The 19,181-nt window shown below is 34.6% G+C and overlaps 7 protein-coding genes and 1 long non-coding RNA gene across 15 annotated transcripts; 3 read left to right on the top strand and 5 right to left on the bottom strand.

Annotated features, from left to right (window-relative positions):
• Positions 1-426: 426 nt before the first annotated feature.
• Positions 427-5,156, bottom strand: LOC118451422 (spermatogenesis-associated protein 20). Of its 5 annotated transcripts, XR_004841090.2 has the most exons (13): positions 4,571-4,713; positions 4,019-4,406; positions 3,811-3,954; positions 3,620-3,736; positions 3,299-3,541; positions 3,030-3,209; positions 2,737-2,946; positions 2,466-2,658; positions 2,186-2,354; positions 1,851-2,059; positions 1,356-1,555; positions 856-1,170; positions 427-686 (listed from the first exon to the last, which is right to left on the bottom strand). XR_004841090.2 is itself a non-coding variant. In XM_035887943.2 (12 exons), exons 2-12 carry the CDS (start codon positions 4,361-4,363, stop codon positions 910-912), a joined length of 2,271 nt encoding a protein of 756 aa, XP_035743836.2. In that variant the 5' UTR covers positions 4,364-4,406; positions 5,042-5,156; the 3' UTR covers positions 427-909. The 5 variants fall into 5 exon arrangements, 4 of the variants coding, with proteins under 4 accessions (XP_035743836.2, XP_035743828.2, XP_035743833.2 ...); XM_035887943.2 differs by lacking the exon at positions 4,571-4,713 and adding an exon at positions 5,042-5,156 and having other exon boundaries at positions 427-1,170; XM_035887935.2 differs by having other exon boundaries at positions 427-1,170.
• On the bottom strand, positions 5,098-7,474 carry LOC118451440 (uncharacterized). 2 transcript variants are annotated; one of them, XM_035887987.2, is made up of 4 exons: positions 7,322-7,474; positions 6,768-7,060; positions 5,271-6,693; positions 5,098-5,156 (listed from the first exon to the last, which is right to left on the bottom strand). In XM_035887987.2, exons 2-3 carry the CDS (start codon positions 7,048-7,050, stop codon positions 6,485-6,487), a joined length of 492 nt encoding a protein of 163 aa, XP_035743880.2. In that variant the 5' UTR covers positions 7,051-7,060; positions 7,322-7,474; the 3' UTR covers positions 5,098-5,156; positions 5,271-6,484. The 2 variants fall into 2 exon arrangements, with proteins under 2 accessions (XP_035743880.2, XP_035743881.2); XM_035887988.2 differs by having other exon boundaries at positions 6,768-7,057; positions 7,322-7,459.
• HSPC300 (hematopoietic stem/progenitor cell protein 300) lies at positions 5,408-6,738 on the top strand. Its single transcript, XM_085655022.1, has 4 exons — positions 5,408-5,546; positions 5,731-5,884; positions 6,014-6,096; positions 6,188-6,738. The coding sequence occupies exons 1-4, from the start codon at positions 5,532-5,534 to the stop codon at positions 6,212-6,214; spliced, it is 279 nt and encodes a 92-aa protein (XP_085511148.1). The 5' UTR covers positions 5,408-5,531; the 3' UTR covers positions 6,215-6,738.
• A 46-nt stretch (positions 7,475-7,520) lies between the features above and the next one.
• Positions 7,521-8,587, top strand: NdufV3 (NADH:ubiquinone oxidoreductase subunit V3). Its single transcript, XM_035887990.2, has 3 exons — positions 7,521-7,709; positions 8,051-8,174; positions 8,270-8,587. Exons 1-3 carry the CDS (start codon positions 7,674-7,676, stop codon positions 8,413-8,415), a joined length of 306 nt encoding a protein of 101 aa, XP_035743883.1. The 5' UTR covers positions 7,521-7,673; the 3' UTR covers positions 8,416-8,587.
• Positions 8,588-9,246: 659 nt separating this feature from the next.
• LOC118451432 (farnesyl pyrophosphate synthase-like) lies at positions 9,247-12,364 on the top strand. The gene is made up of 7 exons (XM_035887974.2): positions 9,247-9,381; positions 10,777-10,948; positions 11,031-11,171; positions 11,275-11,478; positions 11,542-11,706; positions 11,806-12,018; positions 12,108-12,364. The coding sequence occupies exons 1-7, from the start codon at positions 9,278-9,280 to the stop codon at positions 12,306-12,308; spliced, it is 1,200 nt and encodes a 399-aa protein (XP_035743867.1). The 5' UTR covers positions 9,247-9,277; the 3' UTR covers positions 12,309-12,364.
• LOC146873155 (uncharacterized) lies at positions 9,934-10,310 on the bottom strand. Its single transcript, XR_014981798.1, has 2 exons — positions 10,177-10,310; positions 9,934-10,080 (listed from the first exon to the last, which is right to left on the bottom strand). It is a non-coding gene; the product is annotated as an uncharacterized LOC146873155 (long non-coding RNA).
• A 163-nt stretch (positions 12,365-12,527) lies between the features above and the next one.
• LOC118451436 (putative RNA-binding protein CG14230) lies at positions 12,528-14,206 on the bottom strand. 2 transcript variants are annotated; one of them, XM_035887982.2, is made up of 6 exons: positions 14,065-14,206; positions 13,800-13,961; positions 13,536-13,741; positions 13,198-13,463; positions 12,891-13,118; positions 12,528-12,785 (listed from the first exon to the last, which is right to left on the bottom strand). In XM_035887982.2, the coding sequence occupies exons 1-6, from the start codon at positions 14,170-14,172 to the stop codon at positions 12,631-12,633; spliced, it is 1,125 nt and encodes a 374-aa protein (XP_035743875.2). In that variant the 5' UTR covers positions 14,173-14,206; the 3' UTR covers positions 12,528-12,630. The 2 variants fall into 2 exon arrangements, with proteins under 2 accessions (XP_035743875.2, XP_085511145.1); XM_085655019.1 differs by having other exon boundaries at positions 13,008-13,118.
• Positions 14,064-19,080, bottom strand: LOC118451425 (sodium-independent sulfate anion transporter). 2 transcript variants are annotated; one of them, XM_085654998.1, is made up of 11 exons: positions 18,694-19,080; positions 17,236-17,751; positions 16,890-17,110; positions 16,634-16,799; positions 16,366-16,530; positions 16,122-16,283; positions 15,884-16,024; positions 15,614-15,759; positions 15,279-15,452; positions 15,039-15,213; positions 14,064-14,969 (listed from the first exon to the last, which is right to left on the bottom strand). In XM_085654998.1, the coding sequence occupies exons 2-11, from the start codon at positions 17,726-17,728 to the stop codon at positions 14,809-14,811; spliced, it is 2,004 nt and encodes a 667-aa protein (XP_085511124.1). In that variant the 5' UTR covers positions 17,729-17,751; positions 18,694-19,080; the 3' UTR covers positions 14,064-14,808. The 2 variants fall into 2 exon arrangements, with proteins under 2 accessions (XP_085511124.1, XP_035743842.1); XM_035887949.2 differs by lacking the exon at positions 18,694-19,080 and having other exon boundaries at positions 17,236-17,431; positions 17,504-18,599.
• Between the last annotated feature and the right edge of the window lie 101 nt (positions 19,081-19,181).

Genomic DNA, 19,181 nt, shown 5'->3' with positions numbered 1-19,181 from the left:
TGAAAGATAAAGCGGAAGCGAGGAATGGTCCGCGTCTAATAAGAGTGCATCGCATTAAAACTGGAGCCCCTAGTATCCTCGAGCAACGAGCGAGAGCGAGAGATTCTCCTCCGATCACCGCGTCAGAGTATGCGTGTTCGTCTATTTTCGGCTGGAATCCGTAACGTGGCTTTTCGAGCCGCGAATCGTTGTACCGTGATTCTCGACGATGCCAGAGGTTCCTCGATAATCAACGCCTAACAAATCTTGAGTCAAGCGCGATAAAGAGCGGGGAAGCACTTTCGACTACAGGGTAGGTGTGAATCTATTGGATGTCAATTAATTTCGGAAGTAAACAAAAAATGCGATTGAAACGAAGTAGCGGAAACGTTAGGATCTTCGTTTGGGAAATGATAGGTCGGGTTTAAATGAGAAATGCGACAGATATTCGATTGCTTTTATATATCGTAACTTTATTCGAACGGGAAAAGTGCTTGGACGTTTGAAAATATATCGTCCTCTCGTAGCAGCACTAAGGAACTACATAAATATTCTTAGATTCAAAAATAATATTCTCCGATCTGCAGGGAAATTACGGCAACGTCTAACGCCCGTAGCAAAATCTAAACGTATTTGTTAATCTCTGCATTCGATCGAGCTTCGCCAACGCTCAACCTTCCTGGATCGCATCGAGGAAGACATGAGAACTACAAGATATCCCATTATACGGTTTTATCTTTATGATATATACATTTTTTCTTTTTTTTTTTTCCTTTTTTTTCCTTTTTTTTCCTTTTTTTTTCTTTTTTTTGCTTTTTTCCGTTCTAGCGAATTTGTACAATAGCATTTGCTAACTATATGCCTTTCTTTTCTCACCTCGCCATTTGTTAGATCGCAGTAAACAAGGCAAACTCGAAACAACGGGTTCCTTTATCGTTCCGTGCTCAATAGATCCGCGAGTTCGGCCGGAGTCGTCACGGGTAAGGAACACGTTCGATACCGACAGACATAGGCTCTCGGTACGTTTTTATCCTGCTTCATCTTAGCAAGGATCTTATTCTTGCGAAGCAATATATTATCGGATTTATCCTGATCCGCGAACATTAGAACCTGTCCCGGTATCAGACGTTCGCGTACCACGCGCAACAGCTCGTTCGTATTTTCCGCCCCCGAATTTCCTATTACATAGATCTGAAAAGATAAAAAGAAAAAAAAAAAAAAAAAAAAGAAAAAAAAAAGAAAAAAAAAAGAAAAAACAGAGAAAAAAAAAAAGACAAACTTTCGTCGTTATCCTGTCGATCCTGTCATCTCCCCCGTTTTCTACGTCGTAGGAGAAGAAAAGGAGGAGAAGAAAAGAAAAAGTAATACATACGTACCTCCGTGGAACTATCATGATAGTGCAACAACGCTCTCACCATCTCCGCTACGGAACTCGGTACCTTTGACAAAGGTTCCTTGAACGATGAAAGAAGACGTTCCGCTTTGTCCTTGAATTCGACACGTTCCAAGTAAGTCGTTAATCTCAATAGATTTCCACAGGCAATCGAATTGCTGCACGGTTCCGCTCCATCGTGATCTGCAAGCCCGAGATCATAAAAGTCACGATAACAAGCACAAGGATATTTTATATCTCGGATATTTGACGATGCCTCCTCATACACGACGGACTCATACAGCCCGACTCTCGAAACATTGAGCAGACGCGCCGCTATAAATATTTTGACGTGGATAGTCTTTGCTAGCGCGTAGCATGGCTTCTCTTTGGAGAAACGAGAGGTTTCTCGAATCAAAAGCACTAAGCGTTCGCGCGACCACGAGGCTTTAATCTCAACGTTAGCTAAAATTACGTAGAAAAATAGATTTAAACGTACCGTCCCTGAGTCGAAGAATTATCGTAGGATCGTCCTTGATAGTTGAGAAATAGCCGCCGCTCGTCGCGTCCCAAAAGAGCTCGTCCTGAATATCCTGAAGTATCTCGGCGAACTCCAACCAATGGGGATCTAGATTGGCCTCGTAAAGATCTAACAATCCCTTCACCACAAAGGCATAGTCCGCGTGATAGCCTTTTATAGGCACGCTCCTACGATCGATATTATTCCCATCTATTCTTAAGGGTGATACTTAAGGATTCGCGAGCTGACAACGCAGGTGGGCAGGATACGTTAAAGGGTTAATAGCGATCGGCAATCTTACGTTATATACTTACGTTAATACGATGGCGTCGTTATCGCTACGATAACAACTACGAAGTAACAAACGTTCGGATTTATCGTAAAGATAACGTTCGATAAACTTGGCAGCGTCCGTTGCCAAATCGACGTATCGCTTGTTATCGGTAGCAGAACCGGCTCGTGCCAAGCCGCTTATCATTAGGCCTGCGTTAGAAATCAAAAATGCGAATATTAAGGTATTAAGATCGAGATCGTTATTATCGATTGATTAATAACGATCATCATTCGAAATATAAAATATCTCGCCTATCTCACCGTTCCAGGCCGTTAAAATCTTATCGTCTAAATGGGGCCGCGGTCTCTTCTCTCTAGCTTCGAAAAGTATTCGCGATGCCTCTTTCAGAAGAATCTGCGTTTTCTCGACCGTTAGACCAAAGTGCCTTGCCGTATCTTCTACGCTACCATAAACGATCAATACGTTTTGTTTGCTCAGTTCCCCATGGGGATCCTAAAAGAGCGAATTTTTATGAAATAACTTTAATGCTCTTATAAAAAGTCACTTTGGGGCGCAGCTTATCCTACGTACTCGACGCGCCGGTACATTTCCCTTCGGCTTGACCGTAAAATGAAAGCAGAAGACGTCGCTCAGTTTCAAGCCTTTCTTATCGGCCACTTCTTTATCCAAAAGCACATTGATCTCATCGTACGTCCAAACGTAAAAGGCGCCTTCCTTCTTTTCCCCCGATCCTTTCGTAGGATAAGAATCGGCATCTTCGGCGCTGTAAAAGCCCCCCTCCTGCGATCCCGAATTTAAATAAAATATTATCAAGACCGGGAAGAAATTGTGACTCGAAAGAGAGATTCTATAACTAATAATACCTTGTGCCTCAAATCTCGAGATACGTAAGTAGCTATATCGTCGATCATTTCGGCGAATAACGGATCCTTGGTGGTCAAAAATGCATCGGTATACGATTGCAATAGCTGGCCCTGATCGTAGAGCATTTTTTCAAAATGAGGCACGTGCCATTCCTCGTCGACGGAGTATCTTGAAAAGCCCTTAGAACATTAGGTTTATGTTAATACCTAATGAAAAGAATAAAGGATGAAAAGCGTAAACGTTAACGTAACCGTTAACGTAAACTCACTTGACCGATATGATCGTGTATTCCCCCAAGTGCCATTTTTTTCAGAGTATGCACGCACATCTCCAAGCATTCGCGAGCAATGTCGGTGGATGGGTCACGTGCGTACATATAAAAAAGAAGATTGAAATTGACCGGCTGAGGGAACTTTGGCGCGTCCGAAAATCCACCAAAGTTAGGCTCGTAGGAGTTCTTCAATTGGTGAAGGCATATCATGGCACATTCCTCCGAAGGTACGTATCGTTCCTAGTTGAAAAAAACAAAAAAATACGACGAATGAGTCGATGCCAAACCAGATATTTTACCCGACTACCCACTCTATACCCTCCCTCTTGTCTTTCTTTCGCTTACGATCAGCCGGCCTTTGTTCTCGCCTGCGTTCTTCAATCTCTGTATAATAGTCCCACCGAGTAGCATTAGCTCACGCTTATTCTCTCGCCACTGTAATTAATAATAATCCGAATGAGAGAACTTTACCGTGCGCCAAATTTTCAAATCATATCAAATAGGTCTACCTCTTTAGAGATACCAAGTAGAACGTTCTTAAATCCGGTATAACCGTGTCTGTCTTCTGGCGGAAAATACGTTCCACCTATGATCGGTGAGAGATTCGGTGCGAGAAATACGCTCATCGGCCAACCACCGTGCCCGGAAATAGCCTAGAAGATATTATCGCTTTATTTGAAGAATCGTCGCCACGACACCTGTTCTCGCGACAGATACCTGTACGAACGCCATGTATATTCTATCGATATCCGGTCGCTCTTCCCTGTCCACTTTTATATTAACAAAATTCTTATTCATGATCTCGGCGATTTGTGGATTCTCAAAGGACTCCTTCTCCATAACGTGACACCAGTGACACGTCGAGTATCCGACGGACAAGAAAATCACCTTGTCCTCCGCTTTCGCTTTCTCGAGAGCTTCGTCTCCCCAAGGATACCACTGTACGGGATTTCTAGCGTGTTGCAACAGATAAGGTGACTTCTCCAGAGCCAGTCGATTTTCTCCCTTCTTGATTAACGTTTCGTCGACATTTTTCGCATCGTCTTTCGACGAGGATGCCATTCTCACGGATAACGATAAGTATATTTGTAAATTAGAACTCGATCTAAAAAATAAATCCTTACAAATTTTCATTGAGCTATTCAGCGATATGTCACGTCCAATATATGTAGCACGTCAATATACAAACGTTCGAAGAATAGTTATTTTAATTAACGGTTATATATATATATCTTAACACGTCGCACGTATGCGCTTGTAATAATTTACCTGCACAACGGCGATCCAGTAATTACCGAAGGATGTCGAACTTTTATCCAACGACTATTACTTTTACGACCGTACTGCCTCTTAGACAATTCGAATGAATATCGTATAGCTGATAACAGGCTGCTTCTTCCCAAAAGACGCATAACAGGCGCAGCATGGAAGATTTATCTACCAAGATCGTTTAATTTAACAACTGCGTGTCAACGTAAGATCATTCGATTTAATCATTTTACGCGCGGTATTCGCGGAAATGGCGTCTACGCCTTCCGGTAGTACATTCATACGATACATACGATTATTACGTATACCTGTATGATCTTACGAGTCGCAAAAAATAGGAACGTTCTATTTTTAAATAATACGATATTAGTTTCGTTTCTACGCAAAACCGTACCAATAAGTCGCTTTATGTTATGCGCACTAATATAAGATATGAAATGCATCCTTACATACGTAATAGAATTTTCTAACCTCTATCGACATCGAAATGATGTCTACCGACGCAACTCTTGATATATCTCTCTTCCCTCGATATTATACAGCACTATGCTCTCTGGTCACTGGTCACTGGTTAATAATACAGACGCTACAAAAGATACTTGTAATGATATTTGACATATGAAAAAAAATCAAGTACAATGTAAAGAAAAAAAAAGAACCTAGATGATTTTCGCTTTTGTACGCAATTGCTGATACTTGCCTCTTGCTTCGTGTTACGCCGTTATGTGATCTAAAACAAGACGTCCGAATACTTTGACGGCGATAATTTGAAGGAGCGTGTTACACGAACAAATTACAACGAAATTGTTTCGTTTCATGTTTTCTTTATATGACTAAGTTGATGGAGAAAAAGATAAAAGTAGAAATTTATTGAAATAACACCTATCGATGACACATCCGATAAGGAAAAACGATCAAGTTAATCGAGAATGAAATAAAGTAGTTGCATCGGTATCCTTAGATGGCGCAACGGGAGGTCTCCGCATTTTGTTTACCTACATTGATTTATATTCGCAATTCTCACGCCGCAATGTAAAATATCTTTCTGATCATCGAAATAAAAACATCGGTTACCTTAAAAAGTGATATCAAATATACATCCATAGTTTATATCTTCTATAACATTATCTCTTATATATAGTGTTTTTCTCCAATCGTAGATAAAAGTTTCCAATAACCTAAAACGTAACGCAATGGCAGCGATACATCGAGAAGCAATCCAGAAACAAATACAACAGGATTGGGCAAATCGAGAATATATAGAAGTCATCACCGGCAATATAAAAAAAATTACGGATTTTCTCAATTCTTTTGGTAGGTTGAAAAATTTAATCAAAGAATTTTTGAAATTTACAATATCGTTTATAGAAACGGTCATGGTAGAGATTATTTGTGAGAGCAAGTATCAATCAAATACAATGCCTAATTTTCCTTTTCTTTCAGATATGTCCTGTAGATCACGAATAGCTGTCCTAAATGAGAAACTTACGACGCTCGAGCGTAGAATCGAATATCTTGAAGCTTGCGTAAGTCGACGTTCATTTACCATACCCTGCGCCCCTGTATTCTATACACACGGTTCATAGAATTTATCTAATCCATTATTCCTTTGAACAGGTAACAAAGGGAGAAACATTAACATAAACTGCGCTAATAATTCATTGTCGTTATCTTTTATTATGGATCACACGCCTACGGTGTACATTTATGCACAAGGATACGCGTGGAGAATTTACAGAATTTTACTACTTCAAATAATATATATATATACATATATATATATATATATATATATGTATATATATATATATATATCCCCATAAATATTACTTAAAACACTGATCTTATGGGCCAGTCAAACGCATTTTTTTTAATTATTGTAACACAATAACTTTTCGTTGTACGAATAAATAATTATGGTTTCTCGTACCTTACATCGGGTGTATTATCACGATTAATGTACAACGATGCAGATTTATATTTTAAGTCGTATTCTAATATTTTATAACCCTTCATAACCTTAAATTTCAATATTGCTGCTCCAATGGCTACATACGTAGTCATAAACAACACGAAACTGCCTCTCTGAACGAAAGAATAAGTAAACGCTCCGCTAGCTAATGCTACAAGAAATTATACCAAGACGATTAATATGGATATTCTGATTTTTTGTGTGTTTTTATCATATACTACCTACCGCCAAAAAAATAATTCAATTGATCATCCTTTTTTCTGGTATTTGTTAAACACAGTACTGCGGTTGTAAACGTTGCAGATGCACCCAACCAAGTGATAATGTGTTTTCCACCCAGAACAAGGACCGTTCGTAAGCTTGGTGGTTCTCGTATCATGGACAGATCGTATGCGGATGTAAACATAGCACCCATAAATATATATTTTCCTAGTCCTATCAGTTTCTGAAAGGGCTCCTTTCCTTCGTTTTTATAATCGTATTTATATTTTTTCAGACTGCTGAACATCGTGGCACTGCTAAGAACATACATATATGCATACATAACACACGTACATATATATATATGTGTACAATAAAATGTTAAAAAGTTAAAGCAAAGAACATTAAAAAGCATAAAAAGAAAGGTCGGATATATTAATATTTTATATCAGAGAACAAATTTGTCTAACACTACTCAACCATTTTATTCTCATTCGTAGTCTACATAACCAAAGAATCATCGAATAATAACCGAGAAATTTAATCACATGAGAAATGAACAAACATCGAATACCTACTTTAGAATGATACAATTACTCTTGTTTTAGATCAATTATATAATTAAAAGACTAAGAAGAAACTTGTATCCAACAATTCCAACGAATCTTCTCACTAATGATAACGAAACTGGAGGATCCACCATACGAAAGGGCATTACATAACATCGACCAATCGAATACTTCCTTTAGAAAAGTATGCACCAATGAGGAGCAATGTACGAATAAAATAGCTGTCCGATTTACGCATGTCAAATAAAAATGAGTTTACCTAGGCCGAAGGAGAAGACAACGATTTTGGACCTGTTATGAAAGCATTCAATCATTTATACGAATCTATATTTATATTAAGAGATTTCTTAGAAGAGACAAAATGTTGCATCTAATCGTTAAGAAGACTTTACCAAAGGTGATTATCTACATGCGTAGATTTTTCATTTCTTATAATTCGATTAAATCTTATTAAAACGAGGTGACATAATATCTTTTACAATGAATTTCAAATCATCGTATTGTCATTTTTTTACCTGCTTTATTTTTTTAACGTAAATAAAATTTAAATACATATATGAATACTATGCGCGTGTATTTAAAGAAAATATTCATCAATATTGAAAATATTCATCAAGCTTGTCTCATTGCCTAGATATTAATATTATATCATGTTGGAATAAAAAGGGAAGGTTCATTTAATAATTGTAACACAACGCTTCTTCCTTAGCAAACATTTGTCATGATGATTTATTTCAGAATGTCTCATTCGTCTACCTTGGAACATTCAATGTACATCGTTCTTTATCTAATCAAAAGCAACAAAGTGTAAATGCAAATGTACCAGGACTTAGCGACAAATGTTACAAACTTCCTACAAAACGTAAGAGATGAAACATTTTTAATATTCGTAATTTATAAAAGAGCCTCTCCTCTCTTGAAGGGCTCCTCTCTTGAAGGTCTCCTCTCTTGTTTTAGCGGTGGGACCAGGTGCATCCAAAGATAAAGAGTATAAAAATCCAGAGTACTTTTGTTATCACTTAGATTCATTCGCAGAAGCAGAAGTGGAATTAGAAAAATACAGGTTACCAGCTCCTTCTAACAAAAGACCCTTCAAGCAATGAATAACCATTTAAAATCTATAAAAGAAACAAGTTATTATCGATGGCCGAGGGAATCGAAGGAAATAAGCTTATAGTTTCCATTAGAAATTAGTGTTATATAATGAAAAAAGTATTTAATAAAAAAAGTATAAATACAATTAGCAAGCGAGCTCAGAAAATGAGCAAAAAGTAATTTATGGCATTTTTTTTTTTTTATGAAATCGTTAAATATTTACATAAAAACGTTTATATTAATTATGCTTTGAAATTCATTTAAATATATTCTCGATTGTAAATAAGAGATAAAAAAGAACTTTTTAAAATTTGCAGAGGTAAACATTAAAAAAAGAAAAAGAAAGAAAAAAAAAGAAAAAAAAAAAGAAAAAAAAAGCACCATTGCAAGCTCATGAAAAACACCTGGCATGCGTAACAGATATGCTCGCTTATCGTTCACATGATAACAATCTTACCAAACTTCGTCGTTTCCTTTATGAATAAACATAAAAGGAAGGATCTATCGGGCGCTCCCATATAAAAGTGAGTGCACATAGAACTGCACACGTTCTTAAAAAGGATAATCTAATAACGACGCGTTTTTGAGTTTCAAGGAGACTTTTCATTTTCTTCGTGTTACGTCACATCGATCAAAAGTAATAATTCTTTTTCTCCATTTCCGTAGTCATATATTAAATAAGGCCAACGATGGATTAACGATAAACGACGAACGTGATCGATTTTCAATTTTGCTTATTAAGTCTCGTACGCTCGATCGAAGCACGTGCTACGCTCTACTAAGAGAGGTTAAAAGGAAGAAAAAGGAGATAGTATTATATACGTTTCGTCTATATACGTGCATGTCTTGTATCGTTTGAACGAAAGAAACATGTCTTTCTCTGTCACTGGAAGGAGAGTAATTACTTTCTGCGGCAATGAATTTTATCGCAAACACACCAAATTTGTGTCTCTCGACAAGATTCAATTATTTAGGTAAGTCTCCGTCTTTGCGCTTCTATGGACGTCGTGCGATTGCGCAGATATATTCTTTTTCTTCCTTTCTTAATCCGCCAATTTCTCAATTTCGTTCGAAAAAAACCAGAGTTGTCTCCCTCGTCCGAGCCAGTCTACATCCTACTTCCGTTCTTTTACTTGCCTTACCTCCCCCCTCCCCCCCTGTCGCGATTTGGTCGTCTTACTCCTACAATTTTTTAATACGTCGATATTATACATCGAGGAAATGTCATATATAGCATGGACACTAATCGTAATATATTCGGCGATAATAATAAAATAAATTATTACGTCTTCTAGTATTCCGATAGAAAAACAAGATACCAGAATAAAAAGAGGGAAAATAAACAAAGAAAAGTGATTATTGTTATCGATTTAAAGAAAAATATCAGCTCACCTATATATCTCAGGATATATATTCGTCCTTGACTCTTTTCGTAATGCGTCAAAATTTGCTCGATGGCGTATATTCAATAATACTCAATAGAAAAAAAATATAAATACGAGGAAATTTGTTTTGTACTTATTATTTTACAATTTCGTTTTAACAATTATGCCGATAAATTCTTCCTTCGTCAAATTAGGATCGCATTGTATTAATGTTTGCGTTCCACGATGCGTTATCGCCTTTACGATTACCGTCCAAGAATCGCTTATATTTTCGTTTAATTCAATTTTCTATTAACACATTTTAACGAATTTCAATCATTTCGCAATACCTGTAATTTTAGAATAAATTTCGAGTTTGGTTGTCGTTAATAAATGTAATCGTACCTCGTGATCGAAACTTGTCTCTTTGATATTTTCTTCGGTAATGTCGTTCGTTAGTGCACTTTCCTCGAACAAAGGCATAATTTCTTAATATACGTCCTATCAAAATAAACTTCATATATTCGATTAAAAATCACATGGTTTTGTAATTTATCTTAGAATCGAAAATATGAAGCGTGAAACGTTCTATAAGTCATAACGTTACCATATTCATATTTTCGACATTGTTGTAAAAAAAAAGAAAAAGAAGAAAAGAAAGATGAAGAAAACGTGACAAGAGAAGATAAGAAAACAAGCGACTTGTTTAATGCAAATTTGTCTGTTTTCAATTTTAAATATGATTTCTTCTATGACCTATGATTGTCATTATAATGTACAAATTTACATATCGATATAAATTCAAGAGGCCCAACTGAGGCTCTCCATGTTCGTATTTGAGGTATAGAGAAGCTTTTATCGTCGAATTCCCTTTACGTTAAAAACAGCTATTCCTTACATCATTATCATATATCAGACTTACATACATACGTATCTCTCTCTTTCTCTCTCTGTGTTTATATATATATATATATATATATATATATATATATATATTACTTTTAGAACAACAAACGCAAAGATAGGAATGGCGGCACATATCACGACACAAAAAACCTGGATGACAAGCAAAGACGAAAGTCGCGAAATTATGGCTTTATGGCCCGATATCGTTCGAGATATTACGAATATAAACTATTACTTGGATATACCTGAAGTCTCCAAGTGGATGGCCAAGGTAATATTTAAGCTTCTTATAATAACGAGTGTCGTTTTACCAAAATTAAATTTAAATACGTGAGCGGAAGTTTTTTGCCCAGGTATTGCAGTATAATGTTCCTAACGGAAGGAAAAGACGAGCATTAATATTGGTTTATGCTTATCAAATGCTCGTACCTTCGGATCAATTGACAAAGGAAAATATTCGCTTGGCGCGTATATTAGGCTGGTGTGTAGAGCTGGTCTGTACATTTTTTTTTACCCATTGTGAATACATACTCGTTATACGTATGTATGATACACATTTAATATTTTAACATTAATAACATATGTATGTATGTGCAGCTTCAAGCATTCCTATTGATAATAGACGATATCCAAGATAAATCTCATGTACGAAGAAATCAAACTTGTTGGTATCTTCATAATGACATTGGTTTAGGAGCCATTAACGATGCATTAATGATAGAACAAGCCGCTTATCAAATACTTTATATTCACTTGAAAGAAAAAGAATGTTATATCGATATAGTAGATTTGTTTCACAAGGTACGTACTCATATCTCTTTACTTGTCACGTTAATTCAATCTCATTAATTTCATTATAAGCAGATCACTTCGAAAACGATATTAGGACAATGTTTAGATTTGTTGTCAAATAATTTTGGTAAGAAGATAAATTTAAATCAGTTTACGATGGATCGATATAATTCTATCGTAAAGTACAAAACTGCCTATTATGGATTTCTACTGCCAGTTCAGATTGCTATGTATTTAGTAAGTAAACTTAGAGTTATATAGAAATTACATATGCTTCCTAATTATGATAATTTTCCACGATTGTTTTGATAAAATATATTTTTACAAACATACCAGGCAAATATAAAAGATCCAGAAATGCACAGACAAGTAAAAACAATTTTATTAGAAATGGGCCACCTTTATCAAGTTCAAGATGATTATTTAGATTGTTATGGCAATTCAACAGTTACTGGTAAAGATTCTACGGATATACAGGAGGGAAAATGCTCATGGTTAATAGTTGTTGCTTTGCAACGTGCTACCCCTGAACAAAGAAAAATATTAGAGGTAAAGTTTGATATAATCGATTATTTAACAATACCATTCAGATAAATACTTATTTTTATGTTTTGCCACCATTAAAAAACGTTTCCTAGGAATGTTATGGCTCAAAGGATCCGGAAAAAATTGAACGAGTAAAAAGTCTATACAATGATATAGGTTTATCAAACACCTATTCCATATATGAAGAGGAAACATATAATCTCCTTAATACGCACATACAACAAGTATCACGCGGCTTACCGCACGATTTCTTTTTTAATTTATTGAAAAAAATATATCATAGAGTAAACTAAATATATTTCTTGTAATCATTTATACCAAAAACTAATAAATTTAAATTAGATATCCATGTTTGCTGATATCAATGTCTTTCCTTCTTTAAACCGTTGGTACATTCCTTGGAAAGTTCAATAATATATGTAACATGATTATATATAAATTGATTGAAAAATATTTTTTTATACTAGATCTGGTTTAATAAAAATGGATGATGATAATAACGTAACACAAAGTAAATATAAAAAGTGTTTGCAACTGTATAATTATATGGTATCTTACTTTAAATAACTTATCAGGTAAATATTACCGATAAATATTATACAGCTCCTCTCTCTTTTACGACGGTTTTCTTATTTTTTTTCTACTTCCCCATTTTTCCGTCTTTCTAACATTCTTACGAACTTTTGCACGTACGATTTGTTTTAATTCACGTCTCAAATTTCTAAATTCGTTATTTGCCACTAATTCCTTTTTAAAGAAATTTAAAGCATCTGAAAGACATATATATATATATATATATACATATATATATTGATATAATCGATCAGTTAAAAAGTTAAAAAGTATAATGCAAAAGTTTTCCCTTCGAATTGTACCTTCGAAGCGTCTATCATTCGTTGAAAAGAACAAATTATCGTTATCTTTTACAAATAAACGATTTGACTCTTTCTCTTCTTTCTGATCTATTAAACGTTGAACATCTAAATTAATACCATTTTCGTCATCCGACGAATCGTATTTAAACGGATTTGCCAAGTCGAAATTCAAAAACGATTTTTGCTTTTCGGCCATTTCTTCGTTAATTTTTCCTACGGCCCTTTTATCTGGGAGAAAAAGAAAAGAAATAGAAAATTAATTTTTGTTCAAACATAACGAGTCAACAGAATGATCTGCAAAATATACCAGTCTCATCCACGTCCTTTCCATATGTCTTCAATAAACTAAATTCTCCTTGTTGACGATCTTGTAGACTCTTGGTCAATGAATCCGAGACCGAATAATATATATCCTTTGATACTACAACCATTTCATCTTTCTTAGTTTCTACTTCAATTTCTATTTTTTTCTTTTTCCTTTTAATCTTTGCATTAGACTTCATTTCTTCCGTTGTAAGTTCGTATTGTTTGTGTTTCTCCTCCGTTGGGTCATATCGTATCATTGCAAATTTTCTACAAAGTCATTATAAAATTATTATTATTTATGATTCCAGTTTATATATCTTCTAACAATTTTATTTCTACTTGACTGTTTCTTCATTTTTAAGCTTTGTCGCAATTGGTCCACCCAAAACGTCTTCTAGTATATTAAATTGCCATTCTCTTTCATTTTCTGAATCACATTTGCCGATTTCTTCTATATCCCCTTTATCCCTTACATTTTCTTCGATAAAACGATTGTCCAAAGTAAACCGAGAGTCATTACCAATTCTTCCTTGTAATTTAATATACTGAAAGATATATATATATAAATCAAATTTACCTTCGCATAGTACAAAGGCCACATACCTTCTCGTCTACATTTTTCTTCGTTTTGAATTTATCATCGTTCCAAGTAACCTCTTCATCGTCCTCATCTTCATTATCAAACAAGATCTTACGTTTTCCCTTCTCTTTTTCACTGGAAATCCCATCATCGAACACGATCTTATTATCTGCTTTTCTTTTATCCTATTAAAGTAAATCGGTTAAAAGCTCGTAATATATGATTATTAAATATATGGATATTGCGCTTGAGGTTATAAAAAAAAAAAGCTACAACGTTATTACCAACCAAATTTTTTAATGCATTATGAATAAGCTGTTCTTTAACTTTAAACGCTTCCTTTTTTCTTTTTAATGATAGTAAACGCTTCTTTTCTGATTCGATATGTCCGGTCATCTTTAATAATTAATATATTTTCATTATTACATTAACATGTCAACTATCTTTAATGGATCTTTTTAGAAGAATTATGGTTAGGAACGAATAATGTGCTTAAAATTTGTAGCGCATGGCGCGCCATCTATAATACGAAGGGAAAGGCAATCTTCAAATTCAAAAGAAAAACAGGAATAGTAGAAAAGTGACATGTTGTTACATATTGGGAAAATAAAAACACGTTCAATTTCTCCCTCTCTCTCTCTCCCTCTCTCTCTACATTCTTTTTTTTCTTTAATAAATCCAACGATTATTTAATGGGCACATTTAATCTTCCAAAAACTTAATACTACATTATTTCTCGTATTTGTATACTCCGTGTTCTTTATACACCTTTAGCCTTCTTTTTCTTCCTCCTTTTTTTTTCTAATATCGTCGTGACCATCTTTCCCATCGATAAATTACAATAACTTTTATATTGAATTGATTAATATAATATAAGTATCAATGGAAATTTGGTATCATTGATTAATTTATGTAAACATTTCTTGTCCAGATATAACCATATCCTATGATCTCGTGTATAATCGATCAATAATTTATTTATTGATTATGATAATTCAACTGTACACAATAGAGTTGCTAGAGTTATTCCTATTAAGCGTTTGATCGATGCAATGACATTTTGTCTGATTCTTTAATATCATCATTTCTCTTTTTAAATATTCCATTAGATTCTTCATAGACTTCCATTTCTAAATGTTCTTTTTCAGCATTCTTCATTAATCCGTTCTCCTCGTTCACAAGATTTTCTTCATCTTTATATAAAAGAATAAGAAATATTATTGAAGCCAATGAGTTAGAAAGAAATTGGTTTCCGTACGTACCAGTATTTTTTTTTATTTCATCTACAAAGGGCTTAATTTTATCATGGTCATTGATAAAAAGAAAATATTTCTTATCTGCTAATATTGAAATAGTTTCTATAACTTCTGGCTTAACATTTAATAACCATAATCTTTGCGTTTTACTATTTAATTGTTTTGATAATCTTTCCATACTCTATAAAAAAAAGCTAGGATTACTACAAGAGAATATAAATTTAGTAATGACAGACATTTAAATACCTTTATAGCGGTATAATCAAAACCTTGAAATCTCCCACAGTCTACGAGCAATGGCATTTTTTTTTCCTCATACTTGGTAGCTATTGTCTCTAATTTGTTAGAAAGAAAATCTACTGCAGGATAATAAAATCCTGTGTCAGGTTTAAGCATCAGGTATTCATTTCCCAAGTCTGTCTGCGATAGATAGATATACATATATATATATATATATATATATATATACACACATATGTATATGCATGAATGATGAACGTACGTACGTACGAACGTACACAGATATATTATGTACAGATAATTTCAATCTTTTATATACTGAAATCTACATTTATTTTTACCTTGCACTCAATGGTGCTTAGATTTGGTCTAGCCGATGGATGAAGTAAAAAAATTATATTAAGCGCTGCACCAAGGAGAAGTCCTACTTCAATGTTACAAAGTATACAAACTATAAACGTCACTATAGCTGCTATTGCATCTTTCCCTGCAAGATTTCAAAAAAAAAAAAAAAAAAAAGAAAAAAGTATGTATATATGTATATTGGGCAAGCTCGATAAAGTTAATAATAGATGAAGCACTCGAAACTACAAAGATTAAAAATTGCTTACTGGACCCTTTCCAAAGCACTTTGAATATTCGTAAATCGACCATAAAGAAAACGGCGCTTACTAATACTGCCGCGAGTGTCGCACGTGGTATGTAGTAAAAGTAAGGCGTTAGAAAGCTAAGAGCTAACAATGTTAAGGTTCCTAAAAGAAAGAGTACAGTTATGAGAGAGATCAAATAAAATGTCGTATGAAAAGTTGAAAAAGTAATTATCGAAAAGACAATACGATGGTCTTATACCTGTATACAATCCCGCCATAGGCGTCTGTATACCGCTCGCAGCACTTACTGCGCTTCTTGTCAATGCTCCGCAAGTTGGCATCGACGAGAAGAAACTTCCAAGTATATTGCAAATGCCGAGCGTTAACATTTCTTGCTTTGCATTTAACGAGCCACCGCTTGCTAGAATTGATCAAGTTTATTATTTTTTTTTTTTTTCTTTTTTTTGAAAGACAAATATTGAAAATGAATTCTTTATATCTACCAAACACTTTTGCAATCGCCACGTTTGTCAAGACCGCGATAATTGGTATCATAAATATCCCAGATCCATAATGGGAGCACATATCGAAAAATGTGTATGTACGATTTCCGATTTGCGATGAAAACGGCGGTATAGACACAGCGGGTAATCCAGGTTTAACCTTTCCTATAGAGCGCATTTGTCAAACGAATAATGAAAGAAAGAAAGAAAAAAAATTAAGAAACAAAACGCTTTATTTTCCAACAAGATTTCGAGAAAGCATGACAACCTGAAAGAGTAAATGGAGAAGATTCCTGCAATGTCAAATTAAATGATATAATAGACGTTATTAAGACGACAAGAGCATTGCGACCAATAGAAAGAAACCACAAAATCTTTTTCGTCCTCGTAATCTCGTTGTTCCCAGTTTTGCACTTTCCAAAATCTTGCAATTTCTACGAAAATGCGTGGAAGATTTAATGTGCGAACGTTAACGTCCACGAGCTCGGTTAGAGAAAAAAATCTCCCCGCGTGAGATAACTTACCCTGAAGAGTAAAAGAAAGACAATGCAGGAAAAACTGAGTGCTACGTCGGGCAAATGTACCTTATCTATGTTTTTAAACGTTTTATTTATGGTATCGACTATGTTGTACGATTTGTATCTCAAACCTAAAAGACCCTGAATCTGGGCAACGATTATAATAATTGCCGCTGCCGAAGTGAATGCCGACGTAACGGGGATGGAAATGAAGTCCACCAAAAAACCTGAACATATTTATATTTATGTCAAATTAAATTAAGAAGTTGGATCGTATTTGATTTTGATTTTTACAACGATTCTTATCTTTCGAAACGTTGAGAAATGTTGTTTGTACACTTTGGATACCTGCCTAAATTCAACAAGCCCATTGTTAGCTCTACGCATCCGGCCAAGAAGGTAAGGAGTATAACAAAGTCTATCGGCATGTCATGCGTGTATTCCATCGTTAAGAGAGACATCAAAGATGTAGGACCGATTGATACTTCTTTGGTGGTCCCAAATAGAAGGTATATGAAACCACCGAGAAACGATGAATAAAGCCCGTACTGTGAATTAACAGCATTGTTGAGTTCAGATTCTCTTTCTTCTTTCCAGGAATGGGAGAAAACAGGGAATACCTGAGCAGTTAATCCAGCTAGTGCAGCGTAAGCGATACTCTGCGGTATCATGGTGAGTCCTATCGTAATACCGGCTATAACGTCGGATACGGCTTGAAATTGATTGTACTTTGGTAGCCATTGTAATACCAACAAATATTTTCTCGGGTTTGCACTGATGTTCCACTTTTTTCTCTTCCTTCTGGCATCTTCCGTTGATATGGAATCCTTCCTGGGCACTGACATTGCCGCTATCGTAGATATATAAACTGAAAGAGATATCGCGACAATGGTTAACTCATTTCAAAATTGACACAATTCGATTCTTGCAATTCTGCGAATGATTTCTGTTCAAGGAGGAACGTGTATGGTGGAACAGTGTTTATCTGGCCAGAGCAGAAATACGAATCGCTTGCATATCAAGGTATCATTCATGTCTTCAAAACACTTATCATCAAATATTATTCGTCAAAGCTGTAAGTAAACGCCATCTCCTTCCATCTGTCAGATTGTATTATTTCTTTCTTTTTTTCTTTTTTTTTTTTTTTCCTCGCTAACGAGCACCGACGTACTCTCTTTATCCGTATTTCTTCTTCCTTAACTCTCTTGTCTGTTGACACATTGATAAATATTTTCAAAATGAGGAAGAAAACCTTGGACCGAGACATTATTATCGTGATTCGGATCGTTCTATCGATTAATTTGTTTTAAGGTAAAAATATAAATTGACGGTTATCGTGATACGCGGCAATTATCTGTCCAATTGAATATTGGCAACTTTTGAAGATCAAATAGAACGTGTGTATATATACCGTTAAAATTCCAAAGAAATACCGAAAAACATATATTTAGACATATACCGAAGATTATTTCTTTATTTATTTTTTTCAAACAATCGTTTCATATTCGATCATTTTTATCGCGATTATTAAAAATAATTGAGAAATAATTGAGGATGATCGATGAGAGAAGAAAAAAAACAACGTCCACGTGATCGTCTTGTCGAAAGAAATACGTAAATACGTTTGTTTGATTCTTAATTTTCTACACGATCATATATAATTTTATTGTTTTTGATATTAAAGGCTATATCTTTGTGAATTTCTATGTACTTCGTATTACTTAAAAATCTTATATACTTATTTATCTAATCTGTATATCGTGCCAATTATTTGGCAAGATTAGAGAATATGAAAATAAATTCAAAAGACCTTCTCTTGTGTCGTTCAACGAGCTTCAGTCAGTAGGAATAAAACACGAGTATGTGTTTTATTCGTTACGGAAAAGATAAGATGTTAGAGGCTTATAAAAAGATTACTGTGCCTGCCAACGTTAGTAACTTACATACGTATACGCTCCATCTCATATCGTAGCTTTATAATGTAGCGATTCTCAACTTGGCTTTCCTACGATTCCGGATAAATTTTTAATAAGAAAGCGAAAAAAGAGAAATGTGGTTAGACGCAACCTTGACTAACGCCATTTATCTCATACGAAATAATCGCAATACTACCCGTACCAACATTAATAATAATTTAATGGCAATATTATTAATAATTTGCAATGATAATAGAGATAACAATTTATACAATAACATTAAGAATCTTAATAGTAATGATAATAATAATAATAATAGTGATAATAATAATAATAATAATAATAATAATAATAATAATAATAATAATAATAATAATAATAA

Source organism: Vespa mandarinia, chromosome 2 (genome assembly GCF_050613455.1).
Source record: "Vespa mandarinia isolate Hongniang chromosome 2, ASM5061345v1, whole genome shotgun sequence".
Taxonomy (NCBI): Eukaryota; Metazoa; Arthropoda; class Insecta; order Hymenoptera; family Vespidae; genus Vespa; species Vespa mandarinia.
Note: the sequence above shows the minus strand (reverse complement) of the source record. Positions and strands in the feature narration are given on the sequence as shown.